This window comes from Sturnus vulgaris, chromosome Z (assembly GCF_052056855.1).
Source record: "Sturnus vulgaris isolate bStuVul1 chromosome Z, bStuVul1.hap1, whole genome shotgun sequence".
Lineage (NCBI taxonomy): Eukaryota > Metazoa > Chordata > Aves > Passeriformes > Sturnidae > Sturnus > Sturnus vulgaris.
The window spans coordinates 6,168,483-6,185,282 of record NC_142283.1 but is presented as its reverse complement, the minus strand read 5'-3'; the positions used below and the strand labels follow the sequence as shown (position 1 = coordinate 6,185,282).

At 41.0% G+C, this 16,800-nt stretch overlaps 2 protein-coding genes across 5 annotated transcripts in view; both read right to left on the bottom strand.

Moving 5' to 3' along the window:
• Nucleotides 1-2,388, bottom strand: part of MARCHF3 (membrane associated ring-CH-type finger 3) — a 56,304-nt gene extending 53,916 nt beyond the window's left edge. Inside the window, exons 1-2 of one of the 3 annotated variants that reach the window (XM_014883844.2) lie at nucleotides 2,256-2,388; nucleotides 898-1,045 (exon numbers count right to left, since the gene is read on the bottom strand). The gene's annotated coding sequence lies outside the window, so the exon portion shown is untranslated. Of the gene's footprint in view, nucleotides 1-897; nucleotides 1,046-2,255 lie in introns of those variants that run through there. The other 2 variants (XM_088156520.1, XM_088156521.1) reach the window with 2 other exon arrangements.
• Nucleotides 2,389-7,179: 4,791 nt separating this feature from the next.
• Nucleotides 7,180-16,478, bottom strand: CZH5orf63 (chromosome Z C5orf63 homolog). Of its 2 annotated transcripts, none has more exons than XM_088156523.1 (5): nucleotides 16,231-16,478; nucleotides 14,281-14,411; nucleotides 11,502-11,622; nucleotides 8,758-8,814; nucleotides 7,180-8,002 (listed from the first exon to the last, which is right to left on the bottom strand). In XM_088156523.1, exons 3-5 carry the CDS (start codon nucleotides 11,616-11,618, stop codon nucleotides 7,823-7,825), a joined length of 354 nt encoding a protein of 117 aa, XP_088012649.1. In that variant the 5' UTR covers nucleotides 11,619-11,622; nucleotides 14,281-14,411; nucleotides 16,231-16,478; the 3' UTR covers nucleotides 7,180-7,822. The 2 variants fall into 2 exon arrangements, with proteins under 2 accessions (XP_088012649.1, XP_014739366.1); XM_014883880.2 differs by having other exon boundaries at nucleotides 16,419-16,474.
• Nucleotides 16,479-16,800: the final 322 nt, after the last annotated feature.

The window sequence follows — 16,800 nt, the reverse complement described above, 5'->3', positions numbered from 1 at the left end:
GGTCTACATTGTCTTGCACAAAGCTTAAATGAAAGCAAAGTGAGATACCAGATACTCTTTTTCCTTTCCTATTTCTTTGTATTGCTGTAAAAACAGGTTCAGTAACCACAAGAAAGAAAGATATGAGATTCTTTGCTGTGCTGAGGGGTTGTACCACAGCAAAGACACTAAAAAATATCTATAGCACAGCACCAAGAGGGCTGACACTGCGAGGATGACATGGGAGAAATGCAAGAATCCCTTGATAAGAGTTCTTATTATCACTTTGGTGATTTTCAGCACTTTGATTTTGTGACAAGCCTTCCTGCACTGTGTCACAAATAATTTCCCTCCCTTTCAGACTGTGGGTCTAAGCAGCAGCAGCATTTCTTCCTGCCAGCTTCCATAAGGAAAGCAGGGCACCCTCCTGGCAGCAGAAATCTGCTGTGACCACTTTTGTGACGCTCTCAGATACTTTTCAGTGGTCTATAACTTGTTTTATTTTAAGGGAAGGATGGCTCTTCTGGGCCTGCTCCATCTAGCTAGAGTCACCTTTAGGGAAATATTGTCATCTGATCAATGGTGGTCTGAGGATGAATCCGTTCAGAACATCATTCAGAAACAAATTTACAAAAATTTGTATCAAGAGACCCTGCAGGACTGCAAAGAACATGCTAGGTAGATGTATTTGCAAATGTAGGTGAAGTTTCTGCTACTACAGAAACTACAAACATCTCTTTGCATCTGTTGCAAAGAAGAGTCTGTACAAATTCGAAGTGGCTCTGCCAACACAAGTGCTACAACTGCAGTCACCCTGATGTGTCTTAACAGGCATTACTTCCAAAAAAACATATTTTGATAGATCAAAGTGGGCTCTAAGCCTAATTGCAGCCATTTAAAATGGAAGATATTACTCACCCTTTCAGAGCTCAAGCCTGTGAGCCAGCAGGCAGTGGCTCAGACACGCCTGAAGCCCTGCCATGGATGGAGCCTGTCCATAAGGACACGTGGAGAACTCACAGCAGTCGTGGGCTTGGTGAAGAATTTATTTGTGAAATCCTGTGGCCTGCGATAAGCAAGAGGTCAGAACAGGTATTAGAAAAAGTCCCTTCTGACTGGGAAATCTGGCAGCCAGCTGATCCATGTATTCCCAGGTGAGCCTGATGCCTGTAAACCCCCCCAACACAAGCACCCCACGAACTGGAAGTTTCAGAGCAGACACTTCACACCCCAAGATGCCCTCACAATAACAATTACTGCAGAAAGACAGGCTGCAATTTGCCTCATCAGCCTTGCGAGCAGCAGCAGACTAAGCCATTAGCAATTAATTAAAGATAAATGACACGTAAAACCCCAAGGAACACAAACTCAATTAGCAAATGTATTTAAAGCAAGCCACAAACCCACAAGTTATTGTCTGACACCGCTCTCCAGCTCATCCCACTCCCTTTACCAGCCAGGGGGGCTGTGGGAGGGTTACCTACAGAGTTCCACTTGGCAAAGCACATTTCCAACACCGTGCACTGGTCCAAAGCCCACGGACATGAGTCATCATCAGTGAGAGTTTTCCTCTTTATTCCAGTGGACCTTGGACAGGCTGTAAACATCCTTGCCAAAACGCGTAGTTTCTAATAGATAAATATTCCCTGCTTTCACTGGTTTGATGACTCGGGAATGGCTGGATTGCCCTGTACAGTTCAAACTGAGACACCACTTGGCAAACATCCTGCGTGCAGCATCAGCAGCCCCAGAGGGTGCAACACGGGGTTAAATTTAAGTTTAAACAATTGCTTTGCATTGGAAGTTAAACTCCTCTGACATGTGCTGAGTAGTTTCATAATCTCTTATATCTCCAAAGAGCCCTATGATCCCCGGCAATTAGAAGGAAAAAGAATTTAAATTGAAAGGCAAAAAGGATTTGGAATTCCTAGGCAGAATCTCAGAAATGGCTACAGTTTGTCACAGCTTCTGGAATAGGAAGAAACTGTATTTCTTTCCTCCCCAGCTCCAAAGTCCCGAAGGTAATTCTGCCTGAACGAGCCTCCAGCCAGATCTCTTCATGCTGGACATTTTTACTTTTTACATGGTTTTGCTTCTTTAATGAAAGAGTTACAACCAAACCTCAGCTGAACTACTGGAAAACGACGGTGACGGTGACAATAATACCAGGAAGAAGAAGAAGAAGAACAAGAAGAAAGCACAGAAAACACAACCCACCCACCCACCCACCCCCCAGAGCCACGCATTTCCATTCCCGTGTGTGCAGCCGCACTTACTTCCTCCACCCGGACCCTCCACCCGGGCTGTCCTTCCAAAAAAACACAGACCAAGCGGCCAAACCAAGGGGAGAGAGACGCCAGCAGCAGCCTCCGGCTCGGCTGTCACCACAGGACCTCGCTCCATCAATCCCTCCTCCTCCTCCTCCTCCTCCTCCTCCTCCTCCTCCTCCTCCTCCTCCTCCTCCTCCTCCCCCGGCCGTACCCGCGGAGCAGCAGCGACACAAAGGAGCGCCCGGGTACCGACAGGGAAACAGTGCGAGGAGACGAGGGATTCATCCTTTTCTCGTCACACGGGAGTTAAAAAGCCCCAACAGAGCCGTGTCTCGACACTCCGAGGGGGATGAAGCTTTCCCAGAGCCGGCTGCACCTCCGGAGCTGCTTCGGTGCTGATGGAAATGATGGAAGCATCCGAGTTGCCGGGACTCGGCTGTATGGAAAATGACAGCTCCAAGTTCCAAAGATAGCCATGGCTAAACCCTGAGGCTAATTTTCTTCCTTGCCTAGCCACAGTTCTCCATTTCACTGCCTCTGTCACGCTTGCTTTGTTCAGAAATAAAGGACTATTGCAGGGCTGAGATGGTATTTCACAGAATTGCTGTGAATGCTGCTGCCCATTAAAGCAGCGAGATGGACTAAAATTTTACTAAAAGGCAAATCAGGGGCAAGGAGGAGTTGCCCTTGGTTTGCCTTCCTGCCAGTGAAGCAGAAAAATGCCCACCTATATCTGCACCTGCAAGTTCACCCCCAGCTGCACTTCCAGGTGGAAATGGAAACAGCACACGGGTGCTGTTAAAATAAAAAGGGTATTAAAATGTGTATTAAAATAAAAACGGATAGCTGGACATGGGCTGTCCAAGTCACTCAGCACACCTTAGCAGGAGGCAGGTAAAGTAAATTAAGCAGAAATTCAGATGTTCAATGCAGCAGGAACATCAACAAAGTCACTTGGATCCCAGCTTTGCAAACAGATCTGCAGCTTCAACTCCTGGCACCTTGGAGATCTTGTTGCAATGGATGTCTCATTTCCTGGAGAAGAAGCTTGCATTAATGGCTAGTTTATAAATCAAACCTGTGTGTATCACTGTGGTTTGGTGTTTTGATGCTTTTCTCCACTGCACGGAGAGATATGTGCCACCTTTCTGGGTGCAGATCTCCAGGGAATATGCAGAGAATGCCATAATAAAGAAAAAACCCAAATCAAAACAAAATGAATCACCAAAACAAACAAACAAAAATATAAAACAAAAACCAAACAAAATTTTAAAAATTAAAAAAAAAATAAAAAACAACCCACCAAAACCCTCGAGGAAAAAACCTCAGCTGTATCACCTTGTTGAACTAGTCCCTGGGAAGGACTCAGGAAGGAGAGAAAGGAAGGGAAAGGACTGGACTGACACAATATTACGTGGCCCAAGTCTCATTTCTTTAGGTGGCAGGCCAAAACTGCCTGGCCTCTAGTAAGACCCTGAATTTTGCACACCCTGACCTCGTGTCTAGGGCCATTCCAGTAACCCATGTCACACCTTTGTTCTTTTGCCCTCTCTTCAGCAGAAGTGAGTAGATGCAAGTGTGTCCATTTCAGTGAGATATGTGGCTGGGAGGGATTTAGTTTTTACCCTTGTAATCAACCATGTATGCCTCAGAAGGCAGCACTGAGGGAAAGTGAGGAAGGTCTGGAGAGCCCTTGGCCCCTGAAGCCCATTCCATGCACAAGACAGACAGCTGGGAGTATTTGTCTCCTGCAGGAACTCATTTTGGATAGCCTGGTCATATGCCATTTATCTCTGGAAGATCCAGCCCAAGAGCCAGAATCTGATCTACAAGAGGTGAGGTCAGAGCACAGAGAATGGTTTTGTTGTTCTTACCATGATTTTTTTGCCAAAGCAGCTCAAGCCATTATTTGGTTGGAGTTCTCTATATGGAAACTGTTCTGTTCTCACAGCTCCAGTTGTGACTTTCAAAAACTTAGGTTTGGGTCTACAAAGTAAAGAATGGGATGAAGCCTTCTTGCCAGCAGGGCATGATGGAAAAGAAGAGAGATGTTATTGGTAGACTATAAAGAAAAAACCGCCTGGGAAAACCAAACCAAACCAAACCAAACCAAACCAAACCAAACCAAACCAAACCAAACCAAACCAAACCAAAAACAAACAAAAAACCCCAAAACCAAAACAAACAACAACAACAACAACAACAACAACAACAACCAAAAAAAAAAAAAAAACAAAAAAAAACAAAAACCAAAAAAACCCCCAAACCCCCAACCAACCAAAAAAACCCCAAAACAACAAACCAAAAACAAAACAAAACCAAAAAGCCCCAATAACCCTAAACCAAAAACACTAAAAAAAAAAAATCTTGTAAACACTTGCACATGGGGCTTTGTTTACTTCCATGTGTACTTAATCCAGATGGCCATGTGATTACAGCTGAATCTGAGATTGTGTATCACAGGCCAGTTTGGACAGGAAGACACTGTGCCTGGAGTGCTGGGCCTAAAGGAAATTAGGACATTTTCTTCTATGTCCTGTGTACAATTTTAAGACACAAAAAAAGAGTCAGAGAAGCAGAACATATAAGAAAGTAAGCCCCATGAGTATTTATTTTATATAGTTACTGGAAGAAGATGGGATATTGCCTATGTGCTTTTTAATTGGCCAGAAATAGGAAATAAATCCATCTTGTATTCAAGCTCCTTTTCCTACAGAGATAGTGCATTATGAGGCTTTGCACTCCTGCCAATACTCACTGTCAAAAGAGTAAACTGCCAGTTTTCACAAAGTTGCATATTGCACCATAAATATATTGCCAGCAGGGGCACATACTCTCTCATTTTAATATCTGTGTTATACTTTAACACATTTGATTGGAGAGATGCATGTGCTGGGAGACTGCTGCATTTCTTACATTCAAGAATAAAAACAAACAAAAACAAAACAAACAAACAAAAAAAACCCCCATCAAATTAATATATGATGCATCCTTTCTTGTTTTTGGAAAATGAACCAAATGAATGTTGAATGTTGGTAGCTGTGCCACCAACACTCCATATTGACACATTCCCACCTCCTATCCCTGTGTCCAAACTGATGAAAAGAGGGTTTCCACTCTCTTAAAAGTGTAGAACAGTGTAGAACACTGGAAGGTTTTTGGCAGCACAGCCCTAATGGAAAAGCTCAATCTCACTCACAAAAGCCATGCAATGGACAAAAGCTATTATGGAAATCCTGTTATCATTCACTTTACAAAATAAATGGGGAAAAAGTATCTGGCACTGGCTACAGAGGAAAATCTCCACAGTGACAGAAAAAGGAACAAGGGATTAATCAACTCTAAAATGATTAAGAACATTCGTTTTAGCTTTTTTTTTTTTCCTTTCCCAAAACAGACCTTACTAAAGTAAAATAAAGGCAAAATGCTTTCTGAGATCTCTGCCAGTCTCTGTCAGTTCTGTATTTTGGGAAATGGGGTGAGTCCACATGACCTCTGCTGTCTCTATCTTTGAGATAATGCTGTTACATTTCAGAAGACCACTTGAGCTACGGTTGACAAGTGCTCTATGCAATTCTCTTACCACAAAACCTCAGTAAGGGAAAAACCTGGGCCCTCTGAAACCATCTCAAATCATAGAAGAAAAGTGAGTGGCACCAGCTGATAGAGGTAATTCAGATCTTTGATGTAATAGTAACCCATGGAACAGTTAGAAGTTTCACTGTAGCATTATGAACTGCTGAAAGTGTAGAAGATTTTGTCTCCAGAGCCCTGTTCTTCTGCTAATGGTGATGGAAAACACTGTGGATCCATGATCTGGCTGAACTTGCCTCAAGTCCTCTGCTATAAAAATGGCACAGATCTCCCTCCTGGGAAATCTTGGATAGTTTCAGACCCCAACCTGAGTGGATTGAAACTGCTAAACTGGAAGAAAGTTCAGTTTCTTAATCCCCACGCCCCAGAAATTTTCCATTTTAGGGAATACATCAAAACTGGGTGCAAATTATCTGTCAAATGCTGAAGACACTGCAGGATGAGGCCATGAAGGAACAGCCCGTTTTCACCACAGCAGATCAGCTGACTTCCTATTAAATCATACTCCAAAACTTAGAGTTTGCCATGAATCCTGTTGTATTCCAGTTTGCTGCTCCAGCCAGGCATTGTGTCTGGATTCTTCCCTCTGTGAAGACACATCTGTCAAGTCAACCTACTTAAATTCCTAGTGAGAAGAAAAGACTGAATACCACCATGATAAGAAGAACAGAAATGCAGAACGTAGGGATTAGCTTCTGTGTTAAAGAATCTATTAAGTACATCAAAAATACCAGCAACTTTCTCCATTCTATTACAGACTATTTAACCCAAAATGGTTGACTTTTCCTGAATCTGTCATTCTCCCTGAAAATATGTTTAACTTGGGCATTCTGTCTCCTTCACATATATATTGCCTATGGTGCTCTAATGTAACTGCAGCAATCTTTAATAAAATGGCATTCTTGCCACATGACAAATGCATTTGCAGCTGTGCAGTAGACAGAACTGAAATCTGAAAAATCAACTATTCAGTGTTAGGTGTTAGCAAAATCTGGATCAAATTGTGATGATCATTCTATATTCTATATCATTCAATTCCAGCGGGTGTGTGATCTTTAATCGAGTGTCCTTTTAACAGAAAATGTCCTCTTTTCCATTTCAAATTATCATTTAGGATAGGCTCCTAGACTTCTCCAAGGAGGTCTCCTACACTGCTACAGTCTACATGTGCTAATCATCTTTTAAACACTGAACCTGGCTGGATGCCACACACCCACAAAAGTCACCCTATCACTCCCTTCACCAGCTGGGCAGGGGAGAGAAAACACAATAAAAGGCTTGTGGGCTGAGATGAGAACACAGAGAGACATCAATGATCACTGTCACAGGCAGAAGAGACTTGGAGAAATTAGTTTATTATCAATCAAATCACAGTAGGATAAAGACAAAGAAAACCTAAATCTTAAAAATTCCTTTGTCCCACCCTTCCCTTCTTCCCAAGGCTTAACTTCACTCTCGGTTTTCTCTTCCTCACTTCCCCTCAGTGGTTCAGGGAGATGGAGAATGGGGTTTGTGGTCATTTTATTGAACATTCTTTCCTCCTTACTCATCATCAGTGATGGTCTCAGACGTGGCCAGAGGGTCCATCCTGGACCTGGCTGGCTTTGGCTCAGCTGGACACAGGGGAAACTTCCAGCACGTTCTCCCTGTCCCACCCCCCACTGCCCAAACCTGGCCATGCCAACCCCATACAAACAGAGTTTACTTCATCTGCTCTTATGGAGCAGCTTTTATTCTGCCAGTGAAAAACCAGCCCACAAGAGCAGCAAATGAATGGCACAGAAAATGTGGCTCCTGGTGCAGCTGGGCTGGGTGATTAATACAAAACAGAACACAAGTCACTAACGTTTTTCAGACTCATGTGAGTCTGAAAATTCCTAAGAAATTGAAGGCCAGATAATGAATAAGGCGTTTGTTTGTTTTTTTTCCACACAGTTCTTTTCACCTTTGAGATCTGCATCAGAGCAGCTGCATTTTCTTCACTGGCTTCCCTCACTTTGCAACTCCAGCTTCCTAAGTCGGTCCTCAAACTTCTGAATGTCAACTCGATGCTTCATCAGGAACTTCCCATTTAAGTGAAAAACAGGTATGTCATATTTGTATTTATCATACCACGCTGAGTTCTCTGGAAGGGTAATATCCACCTCCTGCAGAATAAACTGTGACAGGAAAGAAATATGTCAATTGCTACTGGACACTGGAAAACACCACCTGCTTATCTTCTGATCAGTGTTTTCCTCAGAAATGCAAGGCTGTTTTCTTGAAGCTTGTGGGTTTGTTCTTTGTTCAGGGCCTGGTATTTTGAGTACAAAATACATGTAGCCACAACACTTGGCTGCCTCTCCACAAGGGACTCTCTCCCTAGCCCAGAATATTCTTGTTCCACTGTGCAGAACCACTCTCCTGTGGGCAGCAACCTCAACAAACACACAGCTGGGAACAAAACAGGCAGCAGAGTGCAACAGCTCTTAATGCTTCCATTAAAAGTTTCGTCCTTCAACAGAGAGATCAAAACCTGGTTGAAGAATGGCAAAAATTCAGTCACATGTAGTTCAAATATTCAAAGCTTCACTTAGTCACATCCTTCCCAAATTATATCATTACCTGCATCATACAAGTTTCAAACTCCTCCTTCAGACAAGGTAACATCATTTAGAAAAGGAGTGTTTTCAAGAACTACTGCAACATGGTGTATATTGGTTTAGTTTGGCAATACTTATTTGCGTAGCATTGTCACAAAATGCTTTTGTATAATGAGTTTTATGTAAATCAGTGCTGAAATTGTCTTGAAGAGGTCATCCATGAAAGAATAACATATGCAAATAAATCCAAGCAATTCTCTTTTTACAAAGAAAGAATCCTGATTAACTGTCCTTCCCAAATGGAAAGCATATACTGTATTTCCATACATTACCCTTCTCTTGTATGGCTCAAGAACTTCTTTTGCTTCATCACACAGAGGGCACGGTTTCTAAATGAAAACATATAAACAGTAAACACAAAAGTTGTTTGTACTGTAAAATAACACACACAGACAGGAGCATTCACTACTTCAAATGCAGGTTCCCTTCCCTGCACCAAACCCTGTTGTAGGGCTTTCTAAAACTTTACTTATCAGTGCAGTATGGATGAAAGAAACCCAACAAACTATTCAGCCACTGAATTTAATTATTTTATGTTTGTTATTCCATTTCTCATAGAAGAAATTAACAGTCTTCTGAAAGCTGATCCAAGGGAATGACCTGAAAGGTCCTGCAGAGACCCCTCGTTTTAGTCAGCAATGAATATTCAAAGCACTGCCATCACCAAATGAAGATTGCTGCAGGTGCCATTCCTGCTAAAAGAGGAATGAGAAAGCCACACAAGTGACTTCCAGCCTCTCTCAGATCAAGACACATGGCCCAGTTCAAATGGGAAAAGAAGGCTGTTTAAGATAACCTGGGTGGCTTTTCCTGGAAGAAATCAAGCAGGATCCTCCAAACTCCAGAGCTGGAAGGAGAATAAGCTCCAGTGGGGAGAACTGGCAAACATCTGCAGTATTTTGACCTGTGGTGGGGTCAAAAAAATCCTCACATTTTTGAAAACTCCCTCATCTTCCACTACAGCTGAACATCTGAGTCCTGCTGACCAGCTAGTAACTGAAGAAGTAACTCTGATGAAGTTGCTCATAACTGCATAGCCTCTCATGTTGCTCCAATGTTTGCAACAGCAGAATTTGGACAATAATTCACATGGCAAAGTGTAGGGAGGTGAACATGATTGCTTTATCCCTCTGCCCCAAAATACCTTCCACAACTGGAAAAGATCGTCTTCTTTCTCCCACTGAAAGTCTTCCTAGGGCTTGTTTAAATGTGAAGTTCATCCGAAACAGCTACTTTTTATTTCCAGCATGTGAATTTCTTCAGAATAAACACTCTACTTCTATTTAGATCTAATCTAAACTGCCTTTCCCACATGGACAAGTCCTTGTGCTCCGAAAACTTAAGCAGGACACTGAAGTGCTGTGTTCTTCACAGTCCTGGCTGCTTTTGCAGGGACTGGTTTAACAGATACTGGTGACTGAAAGGAATGACCCAGAATCCTGCACACCCCTTTTGTAACACACCAGGACCCTTCCAGTTAAAACAGGACACACTTGGATCATCTAGACCTGTGGAGAGCTTCCTAACACATCAGGCACACAAATGCATTTGGCAAAGGAGGCTAACTTTTAGGAAAAAAATATGGTTTTACTCTCATGGCAAGCTTAGGCACTAGGTGGTACTGGTTTAAAATCAAAAGTGAATTATTTTAACAAGCAGTGAAATATTTTTCAAAAGTAGATTTATACAAGCAATTGTTGCACAAATGCTGGGGTGGTCAGAAACGGGGTCTGCAAAGGGAAACCCATTTGGTTGTTTCTATCAGTTTGATCCAGAAGTCATAACTCCCTTCTGCTTTCTCCTCTTTTCTCCTTACTAAAAATAAGGAGGCAAACAAGGGGTCACTTAGCCTAAGCTAATAGTGTAGAATAATTTTTTTATAGCCTGAGCTTTTCTTTGCAATTGCCAGTGAACATTTAAAGTTAACAGCAAGCATCTAGAGTTAAAAACACCTTCAACAAAAGGCCATTTCAGAGCTGCTACTAGAAAATTTGATTTCACACAGTGCCTTACTAGTTAGGCATTTTAAGACACAAAGAGCTTTTTTATTCCAATTATTAACCTAAAAGTAAGAACATTACCTTACCTGATTTGAATTATGAATGGGCTGAGGCTGAACTGGGCAGGGGAGAGAAAGCTGCAACTTTATAGTTCTGATTATTAAATGGATGCTGACCTATTATTTTTAACCTATTCATTTGTCACACACTTTAAAATCTCCTGTATGGTTACTGATGGAATAAACAGGCATTGTGCAGAAGGAGGATATTGTTTTAATCATATTTGAAACCACCACACTGATGCCAGCACTCTCAGTGCTTTGCATTTGTAGTTATTCTCCTCTTGAAAGCTGCAACAGCCACATAAATTCAGCAAAACCCCAAACCCTGTGCCATCCTTTATAAAACTGCAGAACTATGCAGGTAATAATTGAAAACAATCCATGGAATGAATGTGTCAGTCCACAAATGACCCTTCCTGCTCATCCTTATCTCTTTTCTAACTATGCTTAGGAATGCTACACACATTTTATCTGTTGCCAATAAAGCAAAAGGAGGGTAAAACAAAATCTACTTTTCCCTCACGTGCTCCACTGTTTGGATGAATTTTACAATCTCACAGGTGGTGCTGAAATTAAACATGAGCACTTTGAAGTGCCTGCTTGACTGCTGATGCTCGTGGTTGGCAGACTGTGTATAAAAATTCATCTCTGTTCTCCATTTTCAGGGTGAAACACTGGCAGCTGGGCCAAATCTTTAACTAGTAAATGAACCATAGAGCCACTGAGGCAAAACTGCCCTGAAATATTTGTTGATTGCTAATTCTTGCTTGCTACAATGAGAGCAGGACTGTGCTGCAAAGCCTGGTGTGCAGAAACCCATTAAGCAAAACACCCAATACCGTGAAGGGAGGGGGGAAAAAAGGGCAAAGACAAGCCATTTAATCTGTGATTCCTGTCTATCAGAGCTGATAAACACACGGTCTTGCCCAGCTTTATGGTGTTAACAGCTCTTACCTTGGTGAATAAAGTCAACACTGGCTTATTTGTGCTGGCTGAGCAGAGCTGTCTCCCCAGTGGGCTGGGTGAACGCCTCACTCGTGGCAGGGCTCTGCCCAGAAAAGAGAGCACCATCGTCCTGTTTCAGGCAGAAACAAAACTCCTTAGTTGCTCTGTGCCAAGTTACAGCTCATGAAATTTAATGACAGGATAAACGCGGCGCTTCCGTGGCGGCTCAAAACCACCAACAATCAAAACTTTCATCCCAGGGTTTTTATGCTCACGGGATTAACACATTCATCAGGGAGCTGGTTTACTGTGCAGCAGGCCAGAAACATTGCACAGCTCAAAACCAGCAGTTCCATTAAAAAAAAGAAAAACGAACAACAGAACACCTACGTTTTCTTGCTGAAATGCCTCTTTTAAATTCCCTAACACAAATGCTGACATAAATGCATTATGCTGTTCCAGCTCCACAGATGCCAGCTGGAATTACATATTTAAAAATGCAAAGTGCCGTGCTTTGAACCTCTGTAATCTTGCTGCAGTGTTTGACATAGTCTACTTACCCGAATTATTCCATCAAAAAACTAATCTGTACCTAATCAGAATATTAATATAATGCGTTCTGGAGTGAATAAAAAGCTGCAGCCAAGATGATTTAACTTAGGAATATTAAAAGTATTCACACTGCCCAAAGTACTTCCTGCAACAGCAAATTGATTGATGGGCTTGTGATTCCTTTGAGAGAGTTTGAATAAATTAAGTGTTATTGAAGGGTGCCATGTTGGAGTCTTGAAGTCACCTGTTCACAATGTCATTAATAACAACACTGCTTTCTCTAAACTTTTGTCTTAATCTTAACCTTTACAAGGCATTTTAGGACTGAGGGGCAAAAAAATCTCAGAAGCCAAAGGGAGTCTGCATGACGATTATCAGCAGACATGACATCTGGTATCAGAATTTACACTGGGAAAAACAAATCAAATCCCTTTTACCCAAAGCCAAACTGCTTCTGCTCAGTTTCAGGCCTGGCTTACTGCACCTCTATTATCTGAAGTTAAACACACAACATGATGTCACAATTTTAAACAGCTTAAGAGTGAGCAGGATCCCATTGCAACTCTCAAGCACAGTTTAGGATGTTCAGTAAAAGAGAGCCCAGTGCTTTTTTGCTTCCCTGGATCTCTCAGTACTAATATCACAAAGATTTTTTTTTTTTTAAGAGGACAGTTTATCCAGAATAACCACTAAGGAAGAACACTGCAGTGGACTCTAAATTTTAATGCTCCATTTCTAAGCCACAACCACAAGAAAAATCGAATGGGTGACAGGACACTGCTCCACCAATCTTCATGCATAACAGAAAGACAGCAGCTATTAATAAGAGTCAGCTGCAAGGGGCAGAGCAGTAAAAGTGACTGGCACAGCACACACTGCCAAAGGTCACAGTCCTTGGCAGCTACTGCATTTGTTTCACTTTCCAGGTGGAAACAGAACTGCCTGGGATTTTGCAGATTAAATGTAAGAACAAGCTTGGAACCTCTTGGAAAAAATGCAGATTTGGATGACAGGAAGAGCCTCAGTCAGACGTAGAAAATTTCTGAAGCTACAATAAATAGAAGTCCAGAACGGATGCAGTTTTGGCACGAAGTATTTACAGAATTCTGGCCTGTTCACATATAAGGTAAAAAATAAGGGGGGGAGTTGGGGGGAGGTCTGCTTTCTGACAAGTTTCTTAAGAATGCTTTTGTTGCCAGCCCAGCAAGCCTTCCAAACGAGGTAGATGCTCTCAAATTGTTCTTTGGATAGCACAATGATTAAAGCCCAGATTTCCACAGATCTCATTCTCCCTTCCATAGACATATGTGCATAAAACAGCTCCAGTTCAGTTCTGTTTAGCCCATTTTTAATCCCTCCATACTCTGTTGTCCTGAAGACAATTCCTACCAAATCATCAGCTGAAGGGGAATGAATGAAACAATATCAACTTTGAGACCTCACAAAAAATAATCAACCAGCAGTGCCTTAACTTCCTTACCAATTTTATATGATTACAGGCAATTCTACCTTCAGAATCCAGCAATAAAATCTTCACTGACCAGTGCTGCTATTGAAGAAAGAATCTGCTGTTTCCAGAGCTAGCATGAGACTGGCTGGATGTGTTTATAAATAACCAAAAGAAAACAAAATCCTGTCTATTTATTCACCTAAGTAAAATAATACCAAAGACATTAAAATGCACAAAACTTCCCATATAATTATTCTGGAAGTCTCTCTAGATGATCCCCAATTATAAAGATTTGCTCGAGGGAAAAAAAAGAATACATAAATGCAGAGAAGAATGTTTGCAAACTTGAGAATTTACCCTCTCCTACACCACAATGCTACAGATTTAACAAATTATTCTTTTGAGTCTGGATTTGGACCATGCTCTATTTTGCAAAGCCAAGTTGAACTCAATTCCTGTTAATGGAATTTCCATCACCCAATAAATCCTCATCTACAGGAAAACTAAGTTGTGACACTAAAACCACACATTATTTAGATGAGATAACTATCTGTATAAACTTAATCTCAGCATCAATGAAGGAAAGACAAGCATGGATGGTTTTTCTCTTGAAGGATTTACCTTTTAAGTAACAGCTGAAAGGGAATGGGGGGAGCAAGTAAGTGCAAGTATCAGAATGCATGCTGATGGCATTTAAAACACCTATCTCCTCTTGTCCATCATTCAAAACCATCAAAATTCATCAAGGAACTGAAATTTTCTGGCAGTCTGCATTTGGTTACCTACCAAGGAAATGCTGAACAGGAAAATGGGTGCCACAGCCACAGACCGAGGAGCCCAGGTGCGTGGGGACAGCAAATCCTGCAGCTGTGGAGATCCCCACACAGCTTCTACCCCACCTGACGTTCAGAGGAGGCCTGAAAAACACAGGGAAATCTTTTTGCACATGCACATAACTCCAGAAGTCCTTCAGGGAGAATCAGGTTCTTGCAACAACTCAAAATTCAAAGATACTGAATTCAATACCAGCAATTCCAGCTGTATCTGTGGGGTGATGTTAGGCATCCATCAGTGCATGTTTCCTTGCATTTTCTCCTCCAAAGTAACATGGGGAAAATGCCACAAACACACTGACTTCCTTCCCAGACAGGATGGAAGATCACCCCCGTGAGTGACACATTTTGTTCAATAATTCCTCCCAGAGTGTGCATCCTAGAATCTGGTCCAGGGCCACACTCCAAATTTCAGATAATTTAAATAACATCCAACAGCTTGCTGTAATGCTGTTCTGAATATTATACAGAACTTGCACAAAACGACAGACTGCTACCATTATGTAAAGTTTGTAATGGATTTAAAAAAATAATAGTAATAATAGCATAATAGAGTATAATATATGCGTCATATATATTATAGAACACAACATATAATATTTTATATATACCATGTATCTCACAAAATTATATTAATATCTTAGACGGTACACATCCTATAACATTATAATATTTTAAAATATATCAATAATATTAAAATATTAGGATATGGCTGACATTAATACATATTAATATTTATTGAGATGCAACAGAAGGCGATATTAATGTATCATTAATATGTACTAATGTATTAAAGTATTGCTCTTGTCTATTGCATTGATAATTATAGTAATGATACTGAATATTATGTCATATATATTACGTATATAATTATACTGTATATTAATGATGTATATAATGATACCGCACATTATGTGATATGTATATATTTTATGTATATGTACAGCTTATATGTTTTAAATACATATATATACATATATAAATACACATCTATATATATACTTATACATACACGTACACATATACACATATAATACAGATTATATATACATACCATGTCTACATTATACATATAGATATATACATCTATATATTATACATTATATACACACACATATAAGCATACATATATATGCACATAGACATACACATATCTAGATATCCATAGATATATGGATTTTATATAAAATGGCAATAATATGGATTATATATATGTATGCATATAATAAGATATGCATATATGTAATATATGCAATATACAATAATATAGACCTATATATGTAATATATAATAATATACACATACATATTTATATATAATATGCATATAATATTTGTACACGATATATATTTGTACCCATGTATATGAAAAAGAAATATGAAAATACTATATATGTACAAAATATACATGAATAAATAAATAAATAATATATAAAGTAGATATGAAATACAATATCTATTATTAATTATATATAAAAAAATATATTGTCTACAGATATATACACATAGTTTTATATATATATATATATACATATATACATATATATACACACATACACATATAGATACACACATACACATATAGATATACACATACACATATATATATATATACATATATATACACATATACACATATGTATCTATATCTGTATATATCTATGTCTATATCCATACCTATATCTATATAGCTATATCTGTATCTCTATATATCTATATCTATATTTATATCTAATACAATAAATATAGCATAATAAGAGTTTTAAACATCTCTATTTGGAAACTTTTGACCCAGATCGCCCGAAGCCCGGCCGGCGAGCCCAGCAGGGTACAGTGTATCCAGCGGCCTCCTCATTATCCCCCGCAACGAGCCCGCCCTCCCGGCGATGCCGATCCTTGCAAACCTGTAACCGGACCCTCCGCAGGGACAGGGAGCCGCATCCCACGGGAGCCGCATCCCTGGGGTGTGGGGGTTTGGAGGGGCTGCATCCCGGGGAGCCAACCCCCGAAGATCCAAACTCCGAGGAGCCGAATCCCGAGGAGCCAAAGCGCCGAGGAGCCGCAGCCGCTCCGTGCCCGGTGCCGCACTCACCTGCGGGAGCTCCGCCGGAACGCGCGGCCCGCGGGCGGGGCCGCACCGGCTGTGACGTGACACGGCCACGGGAAGGAAGCGACACGGGCTCGGGAAGCGCTCCCGGCTGGCCAAGGGGGCGGCCGAGGTCCGCCAGAGAAAGTAAAATGCTGGTAGTAATAGTAATAGCAGTAATAGTAATGGAATAGCAGTAATAGTAATAGCAATAATAGTAACAGTAATGTTATAAATGAGAGGCAAATGTCTCGGTATTCAGCAAAATTTAGATTGCTTTATTTGATATAGAAAGAGCGAGCAGCGCGCTGGGGAACGTGAGGGGTCACCACCCACTCCACGCTCCACCGAACCTTGGTTTGCAGCCTCTTCTTATACTGTGGCTTCT

Coding starts and splice junctions, on each gene's coding strand:
- CZH5orf63 (XM_088156523.1), bottom strand. CDS start 11,618: ATGGTGCTCTCTTTTCTGGGCAGAGCCCTGCCACGAGTGAGGCGTTCA. Junction 8,815..11,501: donor TGTTGACTTTATTCACCAAG/GTAAGAGCTGTT, acceptor GTTTTCATTTAG/AAACCGTGCCCTCTGTGTGA. Junction 8,003..8,757: donor TTGAGCCATACAAGAGAAGG/GTAATGTATGGA, acceptor TTCCTGTCACAG/TTTATTCTGCAGGAGGTGGA.